Source organism: Canis lupus, chromosome 10 (assembly GCF_003254725.2).
Source record: "Canis lupus dingo isolate Sandy chromosome 10, ASM325472v2, whole genome shotgun sequence".
In the NCBI taxonomy this organism is placed as follows: Eukaryota; Metazoa; Chordata; class Mammalia; order Carnivora; family Canidae; genus Canis; species Canis lupus.
Genome location: NC_064252.1, coordinates 57,055,602 through 57,069,257, shown reverse-complemented (window position 1 = coordinate 57,069,257; position 13,656 = coordinate 57,055,602). Strand labels below are relative to the sequence as shown.

The window sequence follows — 13,656 nt, the reverse complement described above, 5'->3', positions numbered from 1 at the left end:
CTTATAAAAGAGAGGCAGAAGGAGTGTGGACAGGCAGAAGGAGAGAAGGCAGTGTGGTTATGCAGGCAGATTGAAGTGATGTCCTAGAAGGCCAGCAGCCCCCAGCAGCTGGAAGAGGCAAGGAATGGATTTTTCCCTAGAGTTTCTTTTTTTAAAATTTTATTTATGATAGTCACAGAGAGAGAGAGAGGCAGAACACAGGCAGAGGGAGAAGCAGGCTCCATGCACTGGGAGCCGGACGTGGGATTCGATCCCAGGTCTCCAGGATAGAGCCCTGGGCCAAAGGCAGGCGCTAAACCGCTGCGCCACCCAGGGATCCCTTCCCTAGAGTTTCTAAGAGAAAGCATAGCCCTTTGATTTTGGCCCGTGATACTGATTTTGGATTTCTGATCCCTGGAACTGTAGGAGAAAAAATTTCTGTTGTTTTAAGCTACCAATAAGTTGTTGGCAATTTGTTAAAGCAGCCACAGAAAGCTAATATAATTACAAAAATAACTGTAGCTGCAAAGGTAATTTTCAACTATAGGGAATAGATACAGTACTTTGTGGCCAGATTATTATGTTTAACATAACACATACAAATTTCCAGTAAGGTTACGAATTGGTAGTGTGAGATGTTACTGATTCAGCTCTGTTCCTCACTTGTGAGGTTAGTTAACTTTTTATGGGCATCGTTTTGTAAACTTACACTCAAGTCCATAATGCTTCAAAATGATAATTAGCCAAAATAAAGTAATGATTTAATCTGTTTTACTTTAAATCTTATGATTAAGTAACTAGTTGAAAGAAATATAAGAAAGCCTTTCTGTTTTTCAGAATGAATGTTATTGAAAATGATTCCTCAAAGATTCAATTGCAAATAGACAAAATGAAACAACTTAGGGCAGAGTATGACACAAAAGAAGTAAAATACCATACTTTCTCCAAAGATCCTTCAAAACCTATTCCAGGTACTGTATTTTGTTTAAAGGGTTTGAAATTCCAACTGTTTTCAGTTATTATCTGTCATACGAATTATGATATATGTGCTACAATGTATATGTTTACAAGTGTACCAGGATTTTAGTCAGACTTTACAAACAACGTTAGCCTGGGCTGCAGACAACTATAAGGGAATGAGAAACTTCAACAACCCTGAAAGACTAAGAGTTCCAGACTGGCTGGAATATAAAGTGTAAGGGAGTAGCTATTAAAGTTTGGTTCCTGCATCAATGTCAAAATTACCCTTAAATCTCTTGGAAATGCAACTCTTTGGCCCCACTGCAGACTTACTGTGTCAGAAACTCCAGGGATGGGATTTGGGGTGTGGGTGGGGTGGAACTCAATAGTGTTGTAGCAAGGCCTTCAGGTGATTCTAAATTTTGAGACTCCCTGGTATAATATACAAAAATAAAAAATAAAAAAATTGTAGTATATTAAGTTCTAGTGAATATTTTTGATTCACATTGATATCAGCATTTACTGGTTCTTTATCTTCACCTAAGCCACATTTTAAGAAATTGGGAGTATATCCTGGAATTTGTCAGGATGTTGAGAATTTTTTTTTGATGCATGGATAGAAGAATTACAAATATTCGTCCTGGAGAAAAGGGAGACTTTGAGAATAGCTAACTGTATTCAGAACTTTTAAGGATTTCAACCAGTGTTTATCCAGAGGCAGAATCAGCAGGTGGAAATTTTAGGAAGTCAGTTTTGGTTTTAATAGAAGAAGCTACGTCTTGAAGATAATGAACTGTTCCATACCAGAGGATTTCACCTGAGGTTGGATGATCATCCTGCATTTGGTGGGAGCAGGGACTAGATTCACTTTCAAATATAAAATAAATGATTCTCAAACTACAAATAAGGTACATATGAATAAGTAGAGAATAAGTCAAATTGATAAAATGCTGAAAGGATTCAGGGTAAGGAAATGATTACAAATTGAGTATGATTAATCCAGGGAGGTTTCTGGGAGAGAATTTTGAGGTATGCCTTTAAAGGCAAGAGTTGGCCTGTATAAGGGAATCATTTCAAGTGTGTGTGAGTGGCCTGTTATGAATGATGAATACAGGGGGTGATGAGGGAGAGAGGGCTGAGGGTTTGTCAGGTTTTATAAACTTTGCATTGGAGAGAATAAACAGATTACCCCAGTGTTTGTTGTAGTAGATTAATGGAAGATTTGGTTAGAGAGAAATCTTTGGACAAAAATCCTGAATTGTTAGGCAGAAGCTCTTAGCAGTGTTGAGTAACAGTGATACTTGGAGATTTGCAAGGATGGACAGTGAGGTCATTAAAACTTCTTAAGATGCAGGGAAGCCAGGGTGGCTCAGTCAGTTAAGGATGGGACTCTTGATTTCATCGCAGATCCTGATCTCAGGGTGGTGAGATCAAACCCCTCACTGGGCTCCACACTGGTCGTAGAGCCTGCTTAAGATTTTTTGCTCTCCCTCTACACCCCTGCCCCCCCCCCCAGCTGTGTGAGCACACTCTCTCTCTCTTTTTTTTTTTTTTTTTTTTTTTATTTATGATAGTCACAGAGAGAGAGAGAGGCAGAGACACAGGCAGAGGGAGAAGCAGGCTCCATGCACCGGGAGCCTGATGTGGGATTCGATCCCTGGTCTCCAGGATCGCGCCCTGGGCCAAAGGCAGGCGCCAAACCGCTGCGCCACCCAGGGATCCCCACTCTCTCTCTTAAAAGTAAAATAAAAAGCTTTCAAAAAACCTTTAAGATGCTAAGGTTTGGACAATCAGCCTTCATTGATGATATGTTTAAAACTGCTACGCATTTAAAATTGTGTGCGAATTCCCTTTATGTTCACTAAGTTACAAGTTCATGCATGTCTTATTTATTTCTTAACATTGCAAACTATGTTCTATTTTGCTAGGACTTGCCATTGAGGATGAGTCCCCCACGCGGTTTCACTTTTGATTTGTTCCCTTTTCCCTGTAGGCATGACTCTTCAAGAATCCGTCAATTTAGATGCTCTCACTAAATACCTGAAACATCTTGAGGATAAATATATTGAAATTAAACGGATTATGTTGAAAAAATATGTTCCAGTTCAAAGGAAGGCAGACTTAGATGAGGAAATGATTGTGACATTAAAACGGAGAGATTTAGCTGAAAATATGAACAAAGAATTACAGTTTCGGTATGAAAATTGTATATTTTTTAAGTTCAAAGCTTTTATTTGTATTTATTCTATTATTCCACTATTTGATTTTAGATTCAGTAAATTGTTGATTTTTTTTTAATCTTTGTAGTCATCAAAGACTGCAAATTATTTCAAATGCACTTACTTCATGGGTAAAATCTGATATGAGCAGCTCATTTCAAGACCTTGTGGAGGAAATTCAGAAAACTAAAAGTTTACATGGTAATTTATCTATATTTTTTAACTACAACAAATAATGGAAAACATCATTTTTTCCCCCGGAAAGCTAAAGAATAAGGATTTTCCTAGCCTGAGTTTAAAGAAATAAAAAAATGCACTACTTCTGTTAGGTTTCTATTACCCTATGAGCTTCTTCCTTCAACAGCTAACAGATAATTGGTAAATAGTAGGGACACCTGGGTGGCTCAATAGTTGAGCGCCTCCCTTCGGCCCAGGGCGTGATCCTGGAGTCCCAGGATTGAGTCCCACGTCGGGCTCCCTGCATGGAGCCTGCTTCTTCCTCTGCCCGTGTCTCTGCCTCTCTCTGTGTCTCTCATGAATTAAAAAATAAAATCTTAAAAAAAAAAATTGGTAAATAGTAAATGTGGTAAGCCAAAGAGAGAATACCTAAAAATGTACCTGGAAATAAGGGAGACACAGATGGGGAGGCTACTCAGTTTAGAAGGAGGTTAGTGCTGTTAGAAATCATAGCATTAAGTTATTTTTTTAAAAGATTTTTATTTATTCATGAGAGACACACAGAGAGGGATTGAGGCAGAGACACAGGCAGAGGAAGAACCAGGCTCCATGTAGGACTCAATCTGGTGACTCCAGGATCACGCTCTGGGCCGAAGGCAGGCACTAAACCACTGAGCCATCCAAGGATCCCACATTAAGTTATTGATATTAAGCATATATATATATATATTATTTTTTCTTTTGATCGATAATCTTAAGTATCCTATGGCGCTTTCAGTAATTATAGGTGACCAAGGCATTGTTGAGGAACTGCTTGAAGATGATCCAGGCAAGGCAAAAGAAGCTGAAATTTTGCTTGGCTACATTGAAAGGCAAATATTTTAAAATCTTTGATTTTTCTTATTAAAATGTTATCACACTTATTTAATATTTATTTAAATATTAAGTACATGATTAATATTAAGTGTTCAGCATTTATTTAGCATCTTGATGAGCCTATAGTCTCTAGATTTTCTATTTGTATAATTTTACTCTAATAAACAAATTAGAAAATAAACTAGAATTTTTGAAAATAGATTCTCTGTGTAAAAAATATTAGATTGGTAGTCTGGGAGATTTTTCAGAGGATATAGGTGGCTCATAGTGTTGATTTAAGTTTTATTTATACCTATATTTGCATTTCCTAACCATTTGCCTGGTGTTATGAAATGTTTTTGAGAATATCTTCATGAGTCATGAGTCAGATTATCCTAATTCAGTCATTTTTTTCTCATCATTTCCATCCTATGTCATATTAAGAGGCATATTTCTTCCTAATATTTAAGTTACTATATATAGTGTGTAATAGAGGCTTAAGAAGACCTATGACTGTTCTCTAAGAGATTAATTTATAGGCTATGAGGCCAGTATGTAAGGAACATTTCTAGTTCTATGTTGAACAATATTGTTTCTAGTTATATGTTGAACAATTTTTATTGTGGATTGTCTTACTGATGTGGTACAAAGAAGGGGCGAAGGTCATTTTGGGGTGGTACCAAAGCCTGTGCTATTTCCTTACACTGTGTGCCTCTCCAAGTCTACCAGCTTTAGATATGAGAGAAGAACCCTTGAAGTTGAAAGTTTTATGTGTTTTGTTTATTAGTATTATTTTGGTGTTTTTCTCTCTAGGGTTTTATTTTTTTTTTATTTTTATTTATTATTTATGATAGTCACAGAGAGAGAGAGAGAGAGAGAGGGAGGGAGAGGCAGAGGGAGAAGCATCAGGCTCCATGCACTGGGAGCCCACGTGGGATTCGATCCTGGGTCTCCAGGATCGCGCCCTGGGCCAAAGGCAGGCGCTAAACGGCCGCGCCACCTAGGGATCCTTCTCTAGGGTTTTAAATTCATTTGCAACACTGTAAATCCTGTTTGCCATAGTTTTATTAATTATGGGGTAAGGACTGGTTTGAAGACATTTTGCCCTAAGAAGAGGAGTACAGGCTTAAGTTAACCGAACTATTATTTTTTCTTCTGTGTTAGTCTCATAATTAATGGAGTGTCTGATGCCTGGCAGAGCAACATAGGCTCGTGAATACCAAGGATACTTCTTGATCTCCAATTCCACATTCTTTGTGTTTCACTTACTGTGTCCCCTAGGCTGAATCCCTAAGCAGGTTGCCCTTCTTTCCCCTCATATCCCTTTTCATCTTCAGACGATACCAGAGAAAAAAATCTGAGCTCATTGTGAATTCAGTTCAAGTTCTTTTGTTCTCTATATCTTGCAATAAGTGCTATAGGAATAAAGTACAGGGTAAGGTTCAAAGTCTTCTGTCAGGTGAGTTTTATTCAAAAAATACAGATAAAAAAAAGGCTAGAATATCACAGAAAGAGTGAAAAACATCTTACTGAGTGAATAAATCTAGATATAGTTTTCCTATATTACTGTGTTTAGTCTGCTTCAGACATTTCTAATCAGTTTTCTTTCCTTTTTGTGTGTGTACTATTATAATGTATAACAAAATGGAATGGCTGTAGGTTCAATGAATTAATGTCGCTTGGTGAATATGAAAAGGCAGCTTGTTTTGCAGCACGCAGTCCCAGAAGAATTCTTCAAAACATTGGGACCGTGAATAAATTTAAGGGTGAGCATTTTTCTATGAATCTTATGTATGTAGGCAAATTGTGCTTTTTCCGCCTGATGGAATGGAAAGAGTATTATAGTAGCTGACTACAGATCTAGGCTCCAGCCCTGTCTCTGCTAATGACTCCGTTTCTTTAGCTGTCACATTGAGGAATTTTTCTAAATTAAATGTGGAAATATTTCAAGCATACAAAAAAGTGTGGAGAAATGTACAACAGCCATGTACTCACTATCAAGATTTAGTAAATGTTAACATTTTGTCAAATTTGCTCTACTTCCTTTTAAAACAGCTTTATTGCTGTAAGTTGACATACATACAGCACAGTGCATGTATTTACACAATTTGAAAAGTTTTGACATTTGTATCACCTAAAAGTTCCCTCATTGCCCTCAGTGATTCCTCTCTCTGACTCCTCCTTATCCCTCCCATCTCCCTGTCTCCCACAGCATCAGGGGCAACTGCTAGTCTGCTCTCAGTCACTGTAGATTAGTTTGCATTTCCTAGCACTTTATATAATGGAATTACATAGTAAGTAATTTTTTTGACTTCTTGCCTAAATGTCCATTGACTGATGAATGAATGAAGAAGATATCTATCTATATGTATATCTGTATATCTATGTATTTACAATGGAATATTACTCAGCCATCAAAAAGAATGAAATCTTGCTATTTGCAATGACATGGATGGAGCTAGAGTGTACTATGCTATGTGAAATAACTCAGTTGGAGAAAGAAAAATACCATATGATTTCACTTATGTGAAATTTAAGAAACAAAATGGATGAACATTGGAGAAAGGAAAAAAAAAGAGGGAAGCAAACTATAAGAGACTTTTAACTATAGAGAACAAACTGAGGGTTGATGGAGGGGAGGTAGGCCAGGGAATGGGCTAAATGGGTGATGGGTATTAAGGAGGGCACTTGTGATGAGCACTGGGTGTTATTATATGGGAGTGATTAATCACAAACTCTTTTTTTTTTTTTTTTAATTTTTTTTTTATTTTTTTATGATAGAGAGAGAGAGAGAGGCAGAGACATAGGCAGAGGGAGAAGCAGGCTCCATGCACCGGGAGCCCGACGTGGGATTCGATCCCTGGTCTCCAGGATCACGCCCTGGGCCAAAGGCAGGCGCCAAACCACTGCGCCACCCAGGGATCCCCTAATCACAAACTCTTATACCTGAAACCAATTTTACTATATATGTTAACTAACTAGAATTTAAATAAAAACTTGAAACAAAAAATAAAGTCAGTGTCTTCTAAGCAACATTTACTTGGATCCTACTTTTTGATACACTGACAATCTTTGCCTTTCTTTTTTTTATTTTTTTATTTTTTATTTTTTTAATCTTTGCCTTTCACTTGGAGTGTTTAGATCACTTACATTTATTTTATTTTTTAAAGATTTTGATTTTATTTATTTATTCATGAGAGATACAGAGAGAGAGAGGCAGAGACTTAGGCAGAGGGAGAAGCAGGCTCCTTGACGCGATCCCAGGACTCCAGAACCACACCCCGGGCCAAAGGCAGATGTTCAACCACTGAGCCACTATGCATCCCAAGATCACTTACATTTAATGTGATTGTTGACATGGTTGAGTTTTGTTTTCTTTCTTACCCCTTGCTTGTTACCTTGTTTTTTTCCCCTCTTTTTCTGCCTTCTTTTGAATTAGTTGAACTTTTTCATGATTGTATTTTTCTCCTTTGCTGATCATGAGCTATAACTCCTTGTTGCCTTATTTTGGTTGTTGCTTTAGGGTTTATAGATTATGTCTTTTAACTTATCACATTCTACCATTAGGTGATGTTACACTTGATGTATTATATAAAAACAGTATACTTCTAAATAATTATATTCATAACATATACCATTTCCAGTCTTCATTTCTTCATGTAGGCTCCTGTTTCTCTCTGGTATTTTCCTTCTGCTTGAAAGATTACTTTTAACATTTTTTATAGTGAAAGTCTGCTGGTGATATATTCTTTCAGCTTTTAAAACGTCCATGTGAAGGCTCTGAGGGAGATTACTTTCCATATTTTTCTTCTAGCTTCTAAATGGCTGTCAGCAATTTTTGGCATTCTTTAGTTTGTAGACACATCATTCCAATTTCTGTCTTTGTTTTCACATAGCATGTAATATTTAGTCATTATCCAAAATGTAATGTTTAATCCATAAACATCAGTTAAAAATTATAAATATATAACTTTATATTGAAATTATTTGAAAATACAAAGAGATGAAAATAATAATATGAAGTAAGAAAAGGTAAACTATTACTTACCTAAAGTATTTGACTAAAAAACTTTTCTTCTCTCCATAGCTGTTGGAAAAATTCGAGGAAAGCCTTTTCCCTTACTCTTATTTTTTGAAGCCATATTTAGCACAAGTCATGCATGTAGACGTCCTATTGATGCAGAACTAACCCTGGAAGGAATCAAATGTGGATTATCTGAAAAACGTTTAGATTTAGTTATCAATTGGGTCACCCAGGAAAGGTAAGCAAAGTTAAGCTTTTAACAACTTTGATAGTTGGTTAGTAAAGTTGTTTACTCTCAAGATTTCAATAGTTTTTTATTAGTACATTATTTGAACATTTATCTCAGGTCTCTATTGTAATTAATGGGTCAGAAAGAATTTACTAAGCATTCATGTAGTCATGGGACCTAGTCACAAAGAGCCCAGATCAGGAGTTAACTAATGGCAGTTCACGGCATGATTCATGACCACTTAATGGTGGATAGAAGTTGATTGGTAAGTCTAGAAAAAGATTAATCAGTATCATGCTACTCAGAGGGATAAGGCAGGAACCTGGATCCAAATAGGTTATGGGTACATGTAAAGGATAAACCTAGGAGAAAACTTATAAGCAGTATGGATGTAGGCCAAGGTAACATTTAGAACATACAAACCAGCAAGGATAGACAGGCAATGGCTTCTGGGAGTTGGTTTCAGGACAGAGTGGCATATTTGCACTAGAGTTCCCTCAGGTTAGATTCCCTAGAACCAAAGTCTCAGACAGGAATTTGAGTGTATGTGATTGATAGAGAGGGATTCTCAAAACCCTATCAGGGAGTGAGTGAAGCAGAATAGGGAGGAATGTGTATGTTTTTGGGAAGCCAAGAAAGGATGTGATCTTAGGCAAGTTCTAACCTTGGTCTTACTTATAAGAAGCTCTGGACCATAACCTATACCACAGAGCTGTCCCCCTTGAGGCAAGGGGCCAGCCTTTTGTACATCTTTTTCTCTTTTAGGGCTGTGGACTGCCTGGGTGGAGCATAGTATCCTATAATGGTGGCTCCCACCAGCAAAGGACAATTTGCTTAGAAGGGAGGGACTTGGAAGCCACTGGCAGCCACACCCAGAGTATGGGGAAGGAGGATCTAGGCAGGACATTAAAACAGCATCTATTTTAGTCAACCATTTGCACAAACCTATGTATTTGCTTGTCACATTAATTTTGCTCCATCCAGGCACAACCGCTCCTGTGGTTATAATTCTGGGGGAATCTTATAAGAGAGGAGTTAGTGGGATGTACTATAGTGTTTATCATGATAATCGATCCTAGGGCAGTAATTTGTTTTTTACAACTTTATTGAGATAGAAGTTATATACAATAATTGATGTATATTTCAAATGCAGTTTGATGAGTTTTTGGAAAACAGCATTGTAGAGATATAATTGACATATAATAATCAGTACAGTTTGACAACTTTTGACATGTATATACCCATAAAATTATCACCACCACTGAGATAATTAACCTTATTCCACCTCCACTGTCCCCAGGTAACGACTGATCTACTTTCTGTCACAATAGATGAAGTTTCATTTTCTAGAATTTTATAAAAATGAAATTATACATTATGTATAATTTTTTCTTCTTGGTCTGGCTCTTTCACTTAGTTATTTTGAGATTCATCCATATTAATTATTAATCATCTTTCTCCTATATCATCCATTTTATATTCTACTCTGAAACTTCTCCTGGTCTCGATGGCTTGTCTGGTAGGATGACTGGTTGCCATGCCTTTATCAAACTGTGATTATTGATACCCGCTAACAATTTTCATTTGTCTTGGGACTACCCAGAGATCTCCCAGTAGATTATCTGCCACCTGTAACAAGCAACTGTATACGATTAAAAAACTTTGGTGGGTCCTACTAAAGTTGAAGTGTTTATCCAAGAAACACCAATGATGTGGAACTAGAACTGCTCATCATGAACTGGATTGTGGCAGACTCACCAGGTCATGAGGTCAGGTGGGCTCAGAGAGTCCATCTAAAATTAGGTTCAGTCAGGGATCCCTGGGTGCCTCAGCGGTTTGGCACCTGCCTTTGGCCCAGGGTGTGATCCTGGGGTCCCAGGATCGAGTCCTGTGTTGGGCTCCCAGCATAGAGCCTGCCTCTCCCTCCTCCTGTGTCTCTGCCTCTCTCTCTCTCTGTGTGTCTATCATAAATTAATAAATCTTTAAAATTAGGTACAATCAAGGTCATGCTCAATAGATCCAGAGCATACAAGTTAGTTTCAGGAATCGGTGGCCCAGAACCCATGTCAACTACCATGAACTGTCTGACACTACTTCCACAGCTCACACCTATGGTCTCATGCAGGGGTGGGGTGACCTAAGACCAGTAGACAAGGAGGAAAAAACCCAGACTTGGTTCCTGGATGATTCAGGTTTTGTCCAGGTGATGCTAGTTCGTTACTCCATCCTTTAGGATGAAATGCACTCTAAACCAGTGGCAATTACATGGTATATCCCCAGTAGGTAGAATACTTGGATCTGGGAGATAAAAGTGTAGCTCTGCTATCATTCCCAGTAGCCCACTTGGGGAGTATATTAATTAGGGTTCTCCAGAGAAGCAGAATCAATAGGATATATATATATTCCATATATAAAATTATATATGTGTGAATGTGTATGTGTGTGTGTGTGTGTGTGTGTGTCTATACACATATATGAAGAAATTGGCTCAGGTGATTATGGAGGCTGGTAAGTCCCAATATCTGTAGTCAGCAAGCTAGAGACCCAAGAGAGCCACCACTGGTGTGAGTTTCAGGCTGCTTAAGACCCAAGAAAAGCCAATGTTTCTGTTTGAGTCTAAAGGTAAGAAAAGAATGATGTCCCAACTAAGCAGTCAAGCAGGAGGCCTTGTACCATTCAGGCTGTCAAGTGATTGGATGAGAGCCATCCACATTCACAACAGTCTGCTTTATTCAGTCTATGGATTCAAATGTTACTGTCTTTCAAATACATCCTCACAGACTCGCAGAATAATACTTGACTAAATATCTGGGCACTCTATGAGCCTGTCAAGATGACACATAAAATTAACCATCACAGGGAGTTTGGGCTTCCCATGCCTGCAACTTGAGGTTCTGTGAATCCTCAACTAACTTCGAGTCCAAATCAATTGACTTTGATTATCATGAGAAGGTAAGATTATTGTTACATAAAAGGGAAGAGAGGAATATGTTTGGCACTCAGGTTCTCTGTTCCCTTAAAGAGAGCATGATAGTTGGATTTGAGTCATGTCATTTGCTGATAGACTACTCCTTAAGAAATATTGTAAGGGGAGAAATTAGATGGGTTAGGGAAGGGCAAACTGCTAAGCAAGGGTGTGAACTCAGGTGAAATCTAGTATTAGCTAGCATTACAGGGAGAGGATGTGGAGCCTATATACCAGAGTTGTTTCTTTTTACATTGTGGGACTGGCCTTTCGTATTCCTTATTAGTCAGTCATCTTCTCTAGACTACTGGAGGATTGAAAGGCACAATTTTCTGCATGAGACAGCTCCAGTCAGCTGAGGGCAATTCTTTGGGGAAGGAGATAGCTGTGAGTTGTTAATAGTCATCTGGAGGGATCCCGGGGTGGCGCAGCAGTTTGGCGCCTGCCTTTGGCCCAGGGCGCGACCCTGGAGACCCGGGATCGAATCCCACGTCGGGCTCCTGGTGCATGGAGCCTGCTTCTCCCTCTGCCTGTGTCTCTGCCTCTCTCTCTCTCTCTCTCTCTCTGTGACTATCATAAATAAATAAAAATTAAAAAAAAAAACTTAAAAAAAATAGTCATCTGGGGAAGAGTCACTGGTCCAGTAAAGAGGACTGAAACAATTTCTGCCTGCTTATGAAGATCAAGCTACTCTTGCTGTCTATGTGGATATAGGATGGGTTGTGAGTATTGGAAGGCGAAGAGAGGAAAGGCCTCTCTGTTATCTATCTAGTAGCCATGCTTGCTTATTTTGCATCCTAAGGACTATGCTTACTTGGCTCTGGTTGCATAGAGACATAGGATACATATGATAGTGTAGTTACAGTTCTCATATATCATAAGGGAGATGGATGAACTAATGGAAACACACCCTAAATAATAGTCATGATTTAGAAATGTCCCAGATATAAAAATGGCAAGTTTGCACACTACTGCCGATTGCTGCCCACTCCAAATTCACCATTTCCCCTACATGACACTGGATAGTCCCAAACTGTCCTGTATTGATGGCACTACTATTTACCAGTGCAGAGTAGCTTTTTCCCACCCTCTCATTATAGCTTCACTTATTGTTCACATAATAGTTAATCCTGTTTTAGGAAATTTCTTTTTATGTATATATATCCTGTAGCCCACTTGGGCTATGTGTATATATATATATATACACATAGCCCAAGTGGGCTATATATGGTAATATATACCACCTGGTAATATATGGTAATATATTCCCACCTGGTCACACCTTCTACTCTCTACAAAACGTACTCGTCAGGGAGCCCTGGAAATGGTTTGGATGTGAGAACGCCATTAGAAAGTGCATGCTCATTAATACCTGTTATCAATGCAGAGGCACTTCAGACAAGATTAATTCCCTACATATACTGATGGTCATTGGCTGATTCTACCTCTTAGTTGTAAGAATTAAAATTCTTATGCAGTTCCTTGGCTGCATAAATTTGGAAATTATACCACTCTTAAGGATCCTGAGATGACCTAACAGAATACTGAAGGTAATTCATATTCTTTATTCTTGGCCTCTGTCCTCTAGTCTCTGACTCTGATGGCCTGGCCTCTCGGCTACCTTAAAAAGTTCTACAGTTCTTTCCCTGAAGACCTGCACAGAGCCAGCTCTAAAACTGCCTGGGCTATAGACTAATCTTGATTCTCTTAGTCATTCTTACCTGGGAAAAAAGTCTGATCACCTGACACATAAAGCTGTAGCTATTAAAAATATAACTAAAGTAAAATTTCCATACAACCAGTGATTAGAAGGAATATCTTTAATTATACCCAAATGTGTTTTGGCCTACACTGATCATTTCTAGGTGGAGTTAATGTGCTAGTGCAGATGATTCACTTCAATTGTATTTGCAGATGGTGCATTAAAATGTGATGACAAGTAAAAAGTTTAAAAATTAAAAAAATGTGATGACAAGTGAAACCTATTCAAGTGAACCATCTCTTTTTTTTTTTTTTTTTAAGATTTTATTTATTCATGAGAGACAGAGAGAGAGAGAGAGAAGCAGAGACACAGGCAGAGGGAGAAGCAGGCTCCATGCAAGGAGCCCAACATGGGACTCGATCCTGGGACCCCAGGATCACACCCTGGGCCAAAAAGCAGGCGCTACACCGCTGAGCCACCCAGGGTTCCCTCAAGTGAGCCATCTCAAAAGAACTACGTCAGTCTCTTCTAGTAGGGACATCTTAT

At 38.4% G+C, this 13,656-nt stretch overlaps 1 protein-coding gene across 5 annotated transcripts in view; it reads left to right on the top strand.

Annotated features, from left to right (window-relative positions):
* CLHC1 (clathrin heavy chain linker domain containing 1) overlaps positions 1-13,656 on the top strand; it is a 32,033-nt gene that overhangs the window by 10,978 nt on the left and 7,399 nt on the right. For all 5 annotated transcript variants that reach the window (XM_025467368.3, XM_025467384.3, XM_025467373.3 and 2 more), the window contains 6 exons: positions 817-950; positions 2,933-3,134; positions 3,247-3,359; positions 4,114-4,207; positions 5,850-5,956; positions 8,278-8,452. In XM_025467368.3, coding sequence (XP_025323153.1) covers positions 817-950; positions 2,933-3,134; positions 3,247-3,359; positions 4,114-4,207; positions 5,850-5,956; positions 8,278-8,452 — 825 coding nt within the window. The remainder of the gene's footprint in view (positions 1-816; positions 951-2,932; positions 3,135-3,246; positions 3,360-4,113; positions 4,208-5,849; positions 5,957-8,277; positions 8,453-13,656) is intronic.